We start from the raw sequence: 13,519 nt of genomic DNA on the forward strand, positions 1-13,519 counted from the left end.
AATGAAACCACATTGATTCTGAACTTTTAATACATTTACACCAGCATCACTGACTGAATGGAACACTCAGTCCCAATTCCAGTGCCATTGAACATTCACACATATATATATATATCCATTCCAGATACAGTCATAGCTGCATATACCTAACCCCCATGACACATGTTCACTGCAATGACCTTTGGTGAGAGGTATATGAAAGGGTCTGTTCTTGTAATGGTAAAGGATTTTGGACTCCCTGTTGTGGATGGTATAGAATGTTAGACTTCCTGTTGTGGATGGTATAGAATGTTAGACTTCCTGTTGTGGATGGTATAGAATGTTAGACTTCCTGTTGTGGATGGTATAGAATGTTAGACTTCCTGTTGTGATGAATGATATAGAATGTTAGACTTCCTGTTGTGATGAATGATATAGAATGTTAGACTTCCTGTAGTGATGAATGATATAGAATGTTAGACTTCCTGTAGTGATGAATGATATAGAATGTTAGATTTCCTGTAGTGATGAATGATATAGAATGTTAGACTTCCTGTAGTGATGAAGGATATAGAATGTTGGACTTCCTGTAGTGATGAATGATATAGAATGTTAGACTTCCTGTAGTGATGAATGATATAGAATGTTACACTTCCTGTAGTGATGAATGATATAGAATGTTAGACTTCCTGTTGTGATGAATGATATAGAATGTTAGACTTCCTGAAGTGATGAATGATATAGAATGTTACACTTCCTGAAGTGATGAATGATATAGATTGTTGGACTTCCTGTAGTGATGAAGGATATAGAACGTTAGACTTCCTGAAGTGATGAATGATATAGAATGTTGGACTTCCTGTAGTGATGAAGGATATAGAATGTTAGACTTCCTATAGTGATGAAGGATATAGAATGTTGGACTTCCTGTAGTGATGAATGATATAGAATGTTAGACTTCCTGTAGTGATGAATGATATAGAATGTTACACTTCCTGTAGTGATGAATGATATAGATTGTTGGACTTCCTGTAGTGATGAAGGATATAGAATGTTAGACTTCCTGAAGTGATGAATGATATAGAATGTTGGACTTCCTGTAGTGATGAAGGATATAGAATGTTAGACTTCCTGAAGTGATGAATGATATAGAATGTTACACTTCCTGAAGTGATGAATGATATAGAATGTTAGACTTCCTGTAGTGATGAAGGATATAGAATGTTAGACTTCCTGAAGTGATGAATGATATAGATTGTTGGACTTCCTGTAGTGATGAAGGATATAGAATGTTAGACTTCCTGAAGTGATGAATGATATAGAATGTTGGACTTCCTGTAGTGATGAAGGATATAGAATGTTAGACTTCCTGAAGTGATGAATGATATAGAATGTTAGACTTCCTGTAGTGATGAATGATATAGAATGTTACACTTCCTGAAGTGATGAATGATATAGAATGTTGGACTTCCTGTAGTGATGAATGGCAGTTAAATTGAAATGGATGAGGCACCTGCAACACTAGTGAATAGAGTAGTCTTACTTTGATGTGTCAATTCTTTACTATACTAGAACATAGTATTACACCGATAGTGATATTGTCTTACATTATTATCCCTGCCTTATTAGTATATGAGGATAATGTTAATAACAAGTGATTGACACAAATGTTAGACAAACTGAGAAAATAGAGGATGAAATGTTATAGTGTTTTATATCCTTGATAATGTGTTACTTCAGCAATAGTAGAATATAACAGAGACATACACACTTTACACCCTTTCTGAATAGGTAATAAACGCCCTTTCAGGGGCGGCAGGTAGCCTAGTGGTTAGAGGCAGGTAGCCTAGTGGTTAGAGGCAGGTAGCCTAGTGGTTAGAGGCAGGTAGCCTAGTGGTTAGAGGCAGGTAGCCTAGTGGTTTAGAGGCAGGTAGCCTAGTGGTTAGAGGCAGGTAGCCTAGTGGTTAGAGCAGGTAGCCTAGTAGTTAGAGGCAGGTAGCCTAGTGGTTAGAGAGGCAGGTAGCCTAGTGGTTAGAGGCAGGTAGCCTAGTGGTTAGAGAGGCAGGTAGCCTAGTGGTTAGAGGCAGGTAGCCTAGTGGTTAGAGAGGCAGGTAGCCTAGTGGTTAGAGGCAGGTAGCCTAGTGGTTAGAGGAGGCAGGTAGCCTAGTGGTTAGAGGCAGGTAGCCTAGTGGTTAGAGGCAGGTAGCCTAGTGGTTTAGTGGTTTAGTGGTTAGAGGCAGGTAGCCTAGTGGTTAGAGCAGGTAGCCTAGTGGTTAGAGCAGGTAGCCTAGTGGTTAGAGGCAGGTAGCCTAGTGGTTAGAGGCAGGTAGCCTAGTGGTTAGAGGCAGGTAGCCTAGTGGTTAGAGGCAGGTAGCCTAGTGGTTAGAGAGGCAGGTAGCCTAGTGGTTAGAGAGGCAGGTAGCCTAGTGGTTAGAGAGGCAGGTAGCCTAGTGGTTAGAGAGGCAGGTAGCCTAGTGGTTAGAGTGTTGGGTCAGTAACCGAAAGGTTGCTAGATCGAATCCCCGAGCTGACGAGGTAAAAATCTGTCGTTCTGCCCCCTGAACAAGGCAGTATAACCCACTGTTCCTAGACCGTCACTGTAAATAACAATTTGTTCTTATTAACTGACTTGCCTAGTTAAATAAAGGTTAAATTAAAAAAAAAAGTAAAAAGTAAAATCAAATCTAAATAGATAATAAACACACTCACCGATTTGACATTGTAGCAATACATCAGGTTATTGCCGTTGGTCCCTGTAGAGACGGGATAGGAAGCACAGTACATAACGCTGTTCAGTTTCAGATCAACAGCCCGGTACTTTCAGCAGTTGTGGTCCGTAGTCCTGTAGTATAAACTCCAGTAGTCAGTATTGTCTCAGTATAGCCCTGTCAGTCCACAGCTCCTGTCTGTTTCTGTTCCATATGCTCTATAGTCCTCACACACTGCCTCTCTTTACCCTAAACCCTGCAGCTCACACGGCTTACTCTGTCACAGACAATTTATGCAAAAGAGGGCTGGTCCATTCAAGGGATTGGTGAGGGGGTGGTTTAAGGAAGGATAGAGGAGGTTCTAATTTAAACTACCTATATATCTACAATGATGTTGGTTTACTACTAGGAACGTTTTAACTGAAATCTAATACAGTGTTGTTTTGGCTGTAAACTAATACAGTGTTGTTTTGGCTGTAGTCTAATACAGTGTTGTTTTGGCTGTAATCTAATACAGTGTTGTTTTGGCTGTAATCTAATACAGTGTTGTTTTAGCTGTAAACTAATACAGTGTTGTTTTGGCTGTAATCTAATACAGTGTTGTTTTGGCTGTAGTCTAATACAGTGTTGTTTTGGCTGTAGTCTAATACAGTGTTGTTTTGGCTGTAATCTAATACAGTGTTGTTTTGGCTGTAGTCTAATACAGTGTTGTTTTGGCTGTAATCTAATACAGTGTTGTTTTAGCTGTAATCTAATACAGTGTTGTTTTGGCTGTAGTCTAATACAGTGTTGTTTTGGCTGTAATCTAATACAGTGTTGTTTTGGCTGTAATCTAATACAGTGTTGTTTTAGCTGTAATCTAATACAGTGTTGTTTTGGCTGTAAACTAATACAGTGTTGTTTTGGCTGTAATCTAATACAGTGTTGTTTTAGCTGTAATCTAATACAGTGTTGTTTTGGCTGTAAACTAATACAGTGTTGTTTTGGCTGTAATCTAATACAGTGTTGTTTTGGCTGTAGTCTAATACAGTGTTGTTTTGGCTGTAGTCTAATACAGTGTTGTTTTGGCTGTAATCTAATACAGTGTTGTTTTGGCTGTAATCTAATACAGTGTTGTTTTAGCTGTAGTCTAATACAGTGTTGTTTTGGCTGTAGTCTAATACAGTGTTGTTTTGGCTGTAATCTAATACAGTGTTGTTTTGGCTGTAGTCTAATACAGTGTTGTTTTGGCTGTAATCTAATACAGTGTTGTTTTGGCTGTAATCTAATACAGTGTTGTTTTGGCTGTAATCTAATACAGTGTTGTTTTGGCTGTAATCTAATACAGTGTTGATTTTTGCAGACTATTATATAATAGAATTTCTTTCAAACTGTTTCTTTCAAACAAATCAGGAGATGGATTTTTTAAAAACATATTTTAAGAAACAGAAGAGGGAATTTTGGTAAGAATTTACTGAAAGCGTCCACGTATAATGCTTATATCTCTCACACATTTCCCCCCCCCCCCCCCCCCCCCCCCCCCCACAAACACACCCAGATCCAAGGCAATTGACAACAAAAAAATCCACTATACATGAATATAGTCTACAACCACGGCACAACCATCGCATCCCAATCAATATTACCGCAGTAAACGAATCACATTCAAATCCTTGAAAACAACAACTGAATATACAGAAATAAAAAAAACCTAATAGAACAGAACAAAACAGAATGGAATAAACGGAGGATAATTTCAATCACTTCCTGGTGTCGGACCTTTCTGAAATCAAGGTTAACCTCCAGCTACTGAGGTAATAGTTCCGAGTAAACATTAGAGTCTTCCCTTCTCTCCCTCCCCTTAAAACTGTCTGACCCATATTCCCAAAGCAGACCTGCCTGACCTGGGCCTCTTAACTTCTAGGCACCGTGTGACTGGGCAAATTCCACCTGGGAGACGCTGGGGGCTTCCTGGAGTAAGGTCATTTGTAAAGTCGCTGTCTGGGTCAGGTGCTAAAGCACTGAGTAAACGCCACCCAACCAAGTGGTTTTCCTGTGATCTCTAATCCATTTTGGCTCTTACCCACTTACCACAGACTTTCAGCTCAACGTCTAGTATTCATTTACATTTCATTGAGTTGTGAATTCATTGTGAAATCAGCAATAATGTCAACATTGTAATTTATGTTCAAAGTTGGGTGAAAAAAAAAAATAATACAACAATTCCTGAAATGTCTTTATGTTGACGACTTTTTATGTTAATGACTTTTTGTAAATCCAATCAATTTTTTTCACATTGAATGTCATCACATCAACAACAACAAAAAATGTTGAAATGACGTGGAAACGATGTTGATTCATCCAATTTGTGCCCAGTGGGTACTGTCTGCATGTTAGCCTGGGCTGGCAGGCAGGTTGACTTACTGAAGAGGAGGAAGAGGAGGAAGAGGAGAGGGAGGGGGAGGAGGAAGAGGGGGAATAGGAGGAGGAGGAGGAGGAGGAGGAAGAGGAGAGGGAGGGGGAGGAGGAAGAGGGGGAATAGGAGGAGGAGGAGGAGGAGGAGGAGGAAGAGGAGAGGGAGGGGGAGGAGGAAGAGGGGGAATAGGAGGAGGAGGAGGAGGAAGAGGAGAGGGAGGGGGAGGAGGAAGAGGGGGAATAGGAGGAGGAGGAGGAGGAGGAAGAGGAGAGGGAGGGGGAGGAGGAAGAGGAAGAGGGGGAATAGGAGGAAGAGGAGAGGGAGGGGGAGGAGGAAGAGGGGGGAATAGGAGGAGGAGGAAGAGGAGAGGGAGGGGGAGGAGGAAGAGGGGGAATAGGAGGAGGAGGAGGAGGAAGAGGAGAGGGAGGGGGAGGAGGAAGAGGGGGAATAGGAGGAGGAGGAGGAGGAGGGAGAGGGAGGGGAAGGAGGAAGAGGGGGAATAGGAGGAGGAGGAGGAAGAGGGGGAGGAGGAGGAGGAGAGGGAGGGGGAGGAGGAAGAGGGGGAATAGGAGGAGGAGGAGGAGGAAGAGGAGGAGGGGAGGGGGAGGAGGAAGAGGGGGAATAGGAGGAGGAGGAGGAGGAGGAGGAGGAGGAGGAGGAGGAGGAGGAGAGGGAGGGGGAGGAGGAGGAGGAGGAGAGGGAGGGGGGAGGAGGAAGCGGGGGAATAGGAGGAGGAGGAGAAGGAGGAGGAAGAGGAGAGGGAGGGAGGGGGAGGAGGAAGAGGGGGAATAGGGAGGAGGAGGAGGAGGAGGAGGAGAGGGAGAGAGGGGGAGGAGGAAGAGGGGGAATAGGAGGAGGAGGAGGCGGCTGGCGGCGCGGCGAGGGGGTCGCAGGCTCGCTGGGGGCCTCGGCTTGCGAGGTCGGAGGCGGAAGAGGCGAGTCGCGGGCTCTTTGGCGGTCGGTCCGCGGGGGCCACTTCGGCGGCGGCGGCGGCCGACGAGGAGCGCGGCGGGCGCGGACGACGCGGCCGAATCCACGTTGTCGGCTGGAGGAGGAGGAGGAGGAGGAACCGTGTCTCCTCTGTACCACCCTGACCTACTGGAACAGCCTTAAGAGGAGGGAGAGGAAGACGAGGAGGAGGAAGGAGCCTAAGAGGTGGTGAATGATGCCAGCCTCTCTGAACCTGCGTCCCGACCTGTCCTGTCCTGACCTGTCCTGCACGCTAAACACCAAAGCTTGGTTTGGCTCCCACTCAGCTCCTCCTATTCCTGCGCAAGCACAGCCCGTAGCCACATAGCAGGCTATTATTACTGTACTGTCCATTTAACATGTAGATTAGAAGTAAATACCTGGGCATATTTGTACTGTCATATATAAAGACAACATAACTTGTGATATAAAGTGTTAACAACTACATACTACCAACTACCAACTACATACTACCAAATACATACTACCAACTACATACTACCAAATACATACTACCAACTACATACTACCAAATACATACTACCAGCTACCAACTACACACTACTAAATAAATACTACCAACTACATACTACCAAATACATACTACCAACTACATACTACATACAACCAACTACATACTACCAACTACATACTACCAAATACATACTACCAGCTACCAACTACATACAACCAACTACATACTACCAACTACATACAACCAAATACATACTACCAGCTACCAACTACACACTACTAAATAAATACTACCAACTACATACTACCAAATACATACTACCAACTACCAACTACATACTACTAAATACATACTAACAAGTACATACTACCAACTACATACTACCAACTACATACTACTAAATAGATACTGCCAACGACATACTACCAAATACATACTGCCAACTACATACTACCAACTACATACTACCAACTACCTACTACATACTACTAAATAGATACTACCAACTACATACTACCAACTACATACTACCAACTACATACTACCAACTACATACTACCAAATACATACGACCAGCTACCAACTACACACTACTAAATAAATACTACCAACTACATACTACCAAATACATACTACCCAATACATACTACCAACTACCAACTACATACTACCAAATACATACTATCAACTACCAACTACATACTACCAACTACATACTACCAACTACATACTGCCAACTACATACTACCAACTACCTACTACATACTACTAAATAGATACTACCAACTACATACTACCAAATACATACTACCAACTACCAACTACATACAACCAACTACATACTACCAACTACATACTACCAAATACATACTACCAGCTACCAACTACATACAACCAACTACATACTACCAACTACATACTACCAAATACATACTACCAGCTACCAACTACACACTACTAAATAAATACTACCAACTACATACTACCAAATACATACTACCAACTACCAACTACATACTACTAAATACATACTAACAAGTACATACTACCAACTACATACTACCAACTACATACTACTAAATAGATACTGCCAATGACATACTACCAACTACATACTACCAACTACATACTACTAAATAGATACTGCCAATGACATACTACCAAATACATACTGCCAACTACATACTACCAACTACATACTACCAACTACCTACTACATACTACTAAATAGATACTACCAACTAGATACTACTAACTACATACTACTAACTACATACTACTAACTACATACTACCAACTACATGCTAACAAATACATACTACCAACTACATACTAACAAGTACATACTACCAACTACATACTACTAAATAGATACTACCAACTAACAACTACATACTACTAACTACATACTACCAACTACATACTACCAACTACAAACTACATACTACCAACTACCAATTACCAACTACATACTACCAACTACATACTAATAACTACATACTAATAACTATGTACTACCAACTACATACTAATAACTACATACTAATAACTATGTACTACCAACTACATACTACCAGCTACATACTACCAACTACCAACTACATACTACCAACTACATACTACCAACTACATACTACCAACTACATACTAATAACTACATACTAATAGCTATGTACTACCAACTACATACTAATAACTACATGCTAATAACTATGTACTACCAACTACATACTACCATATGTATTTTACCAAGTATGTTATACATTAGAGAGGGACAGTACCAGTCAAAAGTTTGGACACACCTACTCATTCAAGGGTTTTTCTTTATTTTTGCTATTTTTTACATTGTAGATTAATAGTGAAGACATCAAAACTATGAAATAACACACATGGAATCACGTAGTAACCACAAAAGTGTTAAACAAATCAAAACATATTTTATATTTGAGATTCTTCAAAGTAGCCACCCTTTGCCTTGATGACAGCTATGCACACTCTTGGCATTCTCTCAACCAGCTTCACCTGGAATGCTTTTCCTACAGTCTTGAAGGAGTTCCCACATATGCTGAGCACTTGTTGGATGCTTTTCCTTCACTCTGCGGACCAACTCTTCCCAAACCGTCTCAATTGTGTTGAGGTCAGGTGATTGTGGAGGCCAGGTCATCTGATGCAGCACACCATCACACCTCCTCCTCCATGCTTCACGGTGGGAACCACAAATGCGGAGATCATCCATTCACCAAAAATCTCAAATTTGGACTCATCCTGTTTCCGTGTTTCCTGTTTCCGTGTTTCCGGTCACAACTTGCAGACTTGTTTACGCTGCTGTGCGTTTTTGTTGCCGATCTTACTTTGATACCTGACGGTTTTTTACTTTTTCATTACCGTATATTTTTACTTTTTCCCTCACTCAACTTTTTTCATTCAACTTTTTCACCCCGGAGATTTTATCTGGACATGGTTCGTCAGGACTTCAAACAGCCGAAGCTAAGTAACATTAACATGATGCCTTCTAATTGCAGTCGTTGTACTTATAATATACAGGAGAACGATCGCCTTACGGCAAGGATAGCTGTGCTGCAAGCCCAGCTTCAGACGCGATCGTTAGGCAAGGGTAATTTCAGTGTAGGAAAGGATGAAACAGCGTCTGTGCCACCAGTAAGTACAGATAGTAACGTTAGTATAAACCCCCTCGCACGGTCCCCGCAGCCGGACATCTTTCTCATGGCTTCTGGAGGGAAACGCTGTAGGAATGCTCAACCGGTGTCGCTTATTCAGCCGACAGAAACTTTCAACCGGTTCTCCCCATTAAGCGAGTCGGAGTCGGAGGCCGAGACTTCTCTGGTCTCTACTCCTCCCGTTGTGGGGTCTGAGACGCCGACGGCTCCCACCATTAGCTCTGACAAATTGAAAACCCTAGTCATTGGCGACTCCATTACCCGCAGTATTAGACTTAAAACTAATCATCCAGCGATCATACACTGTTTACCAGGGGGCAGGGCTACCGACGTTAAGGCTAATCTAAAGACGGTGCTGGCTAAAGCTAAAACTGGCGAGTGTAGAGAGTATAGAGATATTGTTATCCACGTCGGCACCAACGATGTTAGGATGAAACAGTCAGAGGTCACCAAGCGCAACATAGCTTCAGCGTGTAAATCAGCTAGAAAGATGTGTCGGCATCGATTAATTGTCTCTGGCCCCCTCCCAGTTAGGGGGAGTGATGAGCTCTACAGCAGAGTCTCACAACTCAATCGCTGGTTGAAAACTGTTTTCTGCCCCTCCCAAAAGATAGAATTTGTAGATAATTGGCCCTCTTTCTGGGACTCACCCACAAACAGGACCAAGCCTGGCCTGTTGAGGAGTGACGGACTCCATCCTAGCTGGAGGGGTGCTCTCATCTTATCTACGAACATAGACAGGGCTCTAACTCCTCTAGCTCCACAATGAAATAGGGTGCAGGCCAGGCAGCAGGCTGTTAGCCAGCCTGCCAGCTTAGTGGAGTCTGCCACTAGCACAGTCAGCGTAGTCAGCTCAGCTTTCCCCATTGAGACCGTGTCTGTGCCTCGATCTAGGTTGGGCAAAATTAAAAATGGCGGTGTTCGCTTTAGCAATCTCACTAGTATAAAGACCTCCTCCATTCCTGCCATTATTGAAAGAGATTGTGATACCTCACATCTCAAAATTGGGTTACTTAATGTTAGATCCCTCACTTCCAAGGCAGTTATAGTCAATGAACTAATCACTGATAATAATCTTGATGTGATTGGCCTGACTGAAACATGGCTTAAGCCTGATGAATTTACTGTGTTAAATGAGGCCTCACCCCCTGGTTACATTAGTGACCATACCTCCCGTGCATCCGGCAAAGGCGGAGGTGTTGCTAACATTTACGATAGCAAATTTCAATTTACAAAAAAAAAAACAACAATGACGTTTTCGTCTTTTGAGCTTCTAGTCATGAAATCTATGCAGCCTACTCACTCACTTTTTATAGCTACTGTTTATAGGCCTCCTGGGCCATATGCAGTGTTCCTCACTGAGTTCCCTGAATTCCTATCGGATCTTGTAGTCATAGCAGATAATATTCTAATTTTTGGTGACTTTAACATTCACATGGAAAAGTCCACAGACCCACTCCAAAAGGCTTTCGGAGCCATCATCGACTCAGTGGGTTTTGTCCAACATGTCTCTGGACCTACTCACTGCCACAGTCGTACTCTGGACCTAGTTTTGTCCCATGGAATAAATGTTGTGGATCTAAATGTTTTTCCTCATAATCCTGGACTATCGGACCACCATTTTATTACGTTTGCAATTGCAACAAATAATCTGCTCAGACCCCAACCAAGGAGCATTAAAAGTCGTGCTATAAATTCTCAGACAACCCAAAGATTCCTTGATGCCCTTCCAGACTGCCTCTGCCTACCCAAGGACGTCAGAGGACAAAAATCAGTTAACCACCTAACCGAGGAACTCAATTTAACCTTGCGCAATACCCTAGATGCAGTTGCACCCCTAAAAACTAAAAACATCTGTCATAAGAAACTAGCTCCCTGGTATACAGAAAATACACGAGCTCTGAAGCAAGCTTCCAGAAAATTGGAACGGAAATGGCGCCACACCAAACTGGAAGTCTTCCGACTAGCTTGGAAAGACAGTACCGTGCAGTATCGAAGAGCCCTTACTGCTGCTCGATCATCCTATTTTTCCAACTTAATTGAGGAAAATAAGAACAATCCGAAATTTCTTTTTGATACTGTCGCAAAGCTAACTAAAAAGCAGCCTTCGCAAATGGAGGATGGCTTTCACTTCAGCAGTAATACATTTATGAACTTCTTTGAGGAAAAGATCATGATCATTAGAAAGCAAATTACAGACTCCTCTTTAAATCTGGGTATTCCTCCAAAGCTCCATTGTCCTGAGTCTGCACAACTCTGCCAGGACCTAGGATCAAGGGAGATACTAAAGTGTTTTAGTACTATATCTCTTGACGCAATGATGAAAATAATCATGGCCTCCAAACCCTCAAGCTGCATACTGGACCCTATTCCAACTAAACTATTGAAAGACCTGCTTCCTGTGCTTGGCCCTCCTATGTTGAACATAATAAACGGCTCTCTATCCACCGGATGTGTACCAAGCTCACTAAAAGTGGCAGTAATAAAGCCTCTCTTGAAAAAGCCGAATCTTGATCCAGAAATGATAAAAAACTATCGGCCTATATCGAATCTTCCATTCCTCTCAAAAATTTTAGAAAAAGCTGTTGCACAGCAACTCACTGCCTTCCTGAAGACAAACAATGTATACGAAACGCTTCAGTCTGGTTTTAGACCCCATCATAGCACTGAGATTGCACTTGTGAAGGTGGTAAATGACCTTTTAATGACGTCAGACCGAGGCTCTGCATCTGTCCTCGTGCTCCTAGATCTTAGTGCCGCTTTTGATACCATCGATCACCACATTCTTTTGGAGAGATTGGAAACCCAAATTGGTCTACATGGACAAGTTCTGGCCTGGTTTAGATCTTATCTGTCGGAAAGATATCAGTTTGTCTCTGTGAATGGTTTGTCCTCTGACAAATCAATTGTAAATTTCGGTGTTCCTCAAGGTTCCGTTTTAGGACCACTATTGTTTTCACTATATATTTTACCTCTTGGGGATGTCATTCGAAAACATAATGTTAAATTTCACTGCTATGCGGACGACACACAGCTGTACATTTCAATGAAACATGGTGAAGCCCCAAAATTGCCCTCGCTAGAAGCCTGTGTTTCAGACATAAAGAAGTGGATGGCTGCAAACTTTCTACTTTTAAACTCGGACAAAACAGAGATGCTTGTTCTAGGTCCCAAGAAACAAAGAGATCTTCTGTTGAATCTGACAATTAATCTGGATGGTTGTACAGTCGTCTCAAATAAAACTGTGAAGGACCTCGGCGTTACTCTGGACCCTGATCTCTCTTTTGAAGGACATATCAAGACTGTTTCAAGGACAGCTTTTTTCCATCTACGTAACATTGCAAAAATCAGAAATTTTCTGTCCAAAAATGACGCAGAAAAATTAATCCATGCTTTTGTTACTTCTAGGCTGGACTACTGCAATGCTCTACTTTCCGGCTACCCGGATAAAGCACTAAATAAACTTCAGTTAGTGCTAAATACGGCTGCTAGAATCCTGACTAGAACCAAAAAATTTGATCATATTACTCCAGTGCTAGCCTCCCTACACTGGCTTCCTGTTAAGGCAAGGGCTGATTTCAAGGTTTTACTGCTAACCTACAAAGCATTACATGGGCTTGCTCCTACCTATCTTTCCGATTTGGTCCTGCCGTACATACCTACACGTACGCTACAGTCACAAGACGCAGGCCTCCTAATTGTCCCTAGAATTTCTAAGCAAACGGCTGGAGGTAGGGCTTTCTCCTATAGAGCTCCATTTTTATGGAATGGTCTGCCTACCAATGTGAGAGACGCAGACTCAGTCTCAACCTTTAAGTCTTTACTGAAGACTTATCTCTTCAGTAGGTCCTATGATTAAGTATAGTCTGGCCCAGGAGTGTGAAGGTGAACGGAAAGGCTGGAGCAACGAACCGCCCTTGCTGTCTCTGCCTTGCCGGTTCCCCTCTTTCCACTGGGATTCTCTGCCTCTAACCCTTTTACAGGGGCTGAGTCACTGGCCTACTGGTGTTCTTCCATGCCGTCCATGGGAGGGGTGCGTCACTTGAGTGGGTTGAGTCACTGACGTGGTCTTCCTGTCTGGGTTGGCGCCCCCCCCCCTTGGGTTGTGCCATGGCGGAGATCGTTGTGGGCTATACTCGGCCTTGTCTTAGGACGGTAAGTTGGTGGTTGGAGACATCCCTCTAGTGGTGTGGGGGCTGTGCTTTGGCAAAGTGGGTGGGGTTATATCCTGCCTGTTTGGCCCTGTCCGGGGGTATCATCGGATGGGGCCACAGTGTCTTCTGATCCCTCCTGTCTCAGCCTCCAGTATTTATGC

The 13,519-nt window shown here is 42.8% G+C and overlaps 1 protein-coding gene across 1 annotated transcript in view; it reads right to left on the reverse strand.

The window, feature by feature from the left end:
• The window catches only part of LOC106561753 (transcription factor 12), a 33,806-nt gene extending 30,835 nt beyond the window's left edge, over positions 1-2,971 (reverse strand). Inside the window, exon 1 of the mRNA XM_014125987.3 lies at positions 2,689-2,971. Coding sequence (XP_013981462.2) covers positions 2,689-2,763 — 75 coding nt within the window. The 5' untranslated portion in view covers positions 2,764-2,971. The remainder of the gene's footprint in view (positions 1-2,688) is intronic.
• Between the last annotated feature and the right edge of the window lie 10,548 nt (positions 2,972-13,519).

The sequence above is a fragment of the Salmo salar genome, chromosome 10, assembly GCF_965601325.2.
Source record: "Salmo salar chromosome 10, fSalSal1, whole genome shotgun sequence".
Lineage (NCBI taxonomy): Eukaryota > Metazoa > Chordata > Actinopteri > Salmoniformes > Salmonidae > Salmo > Salmo salar.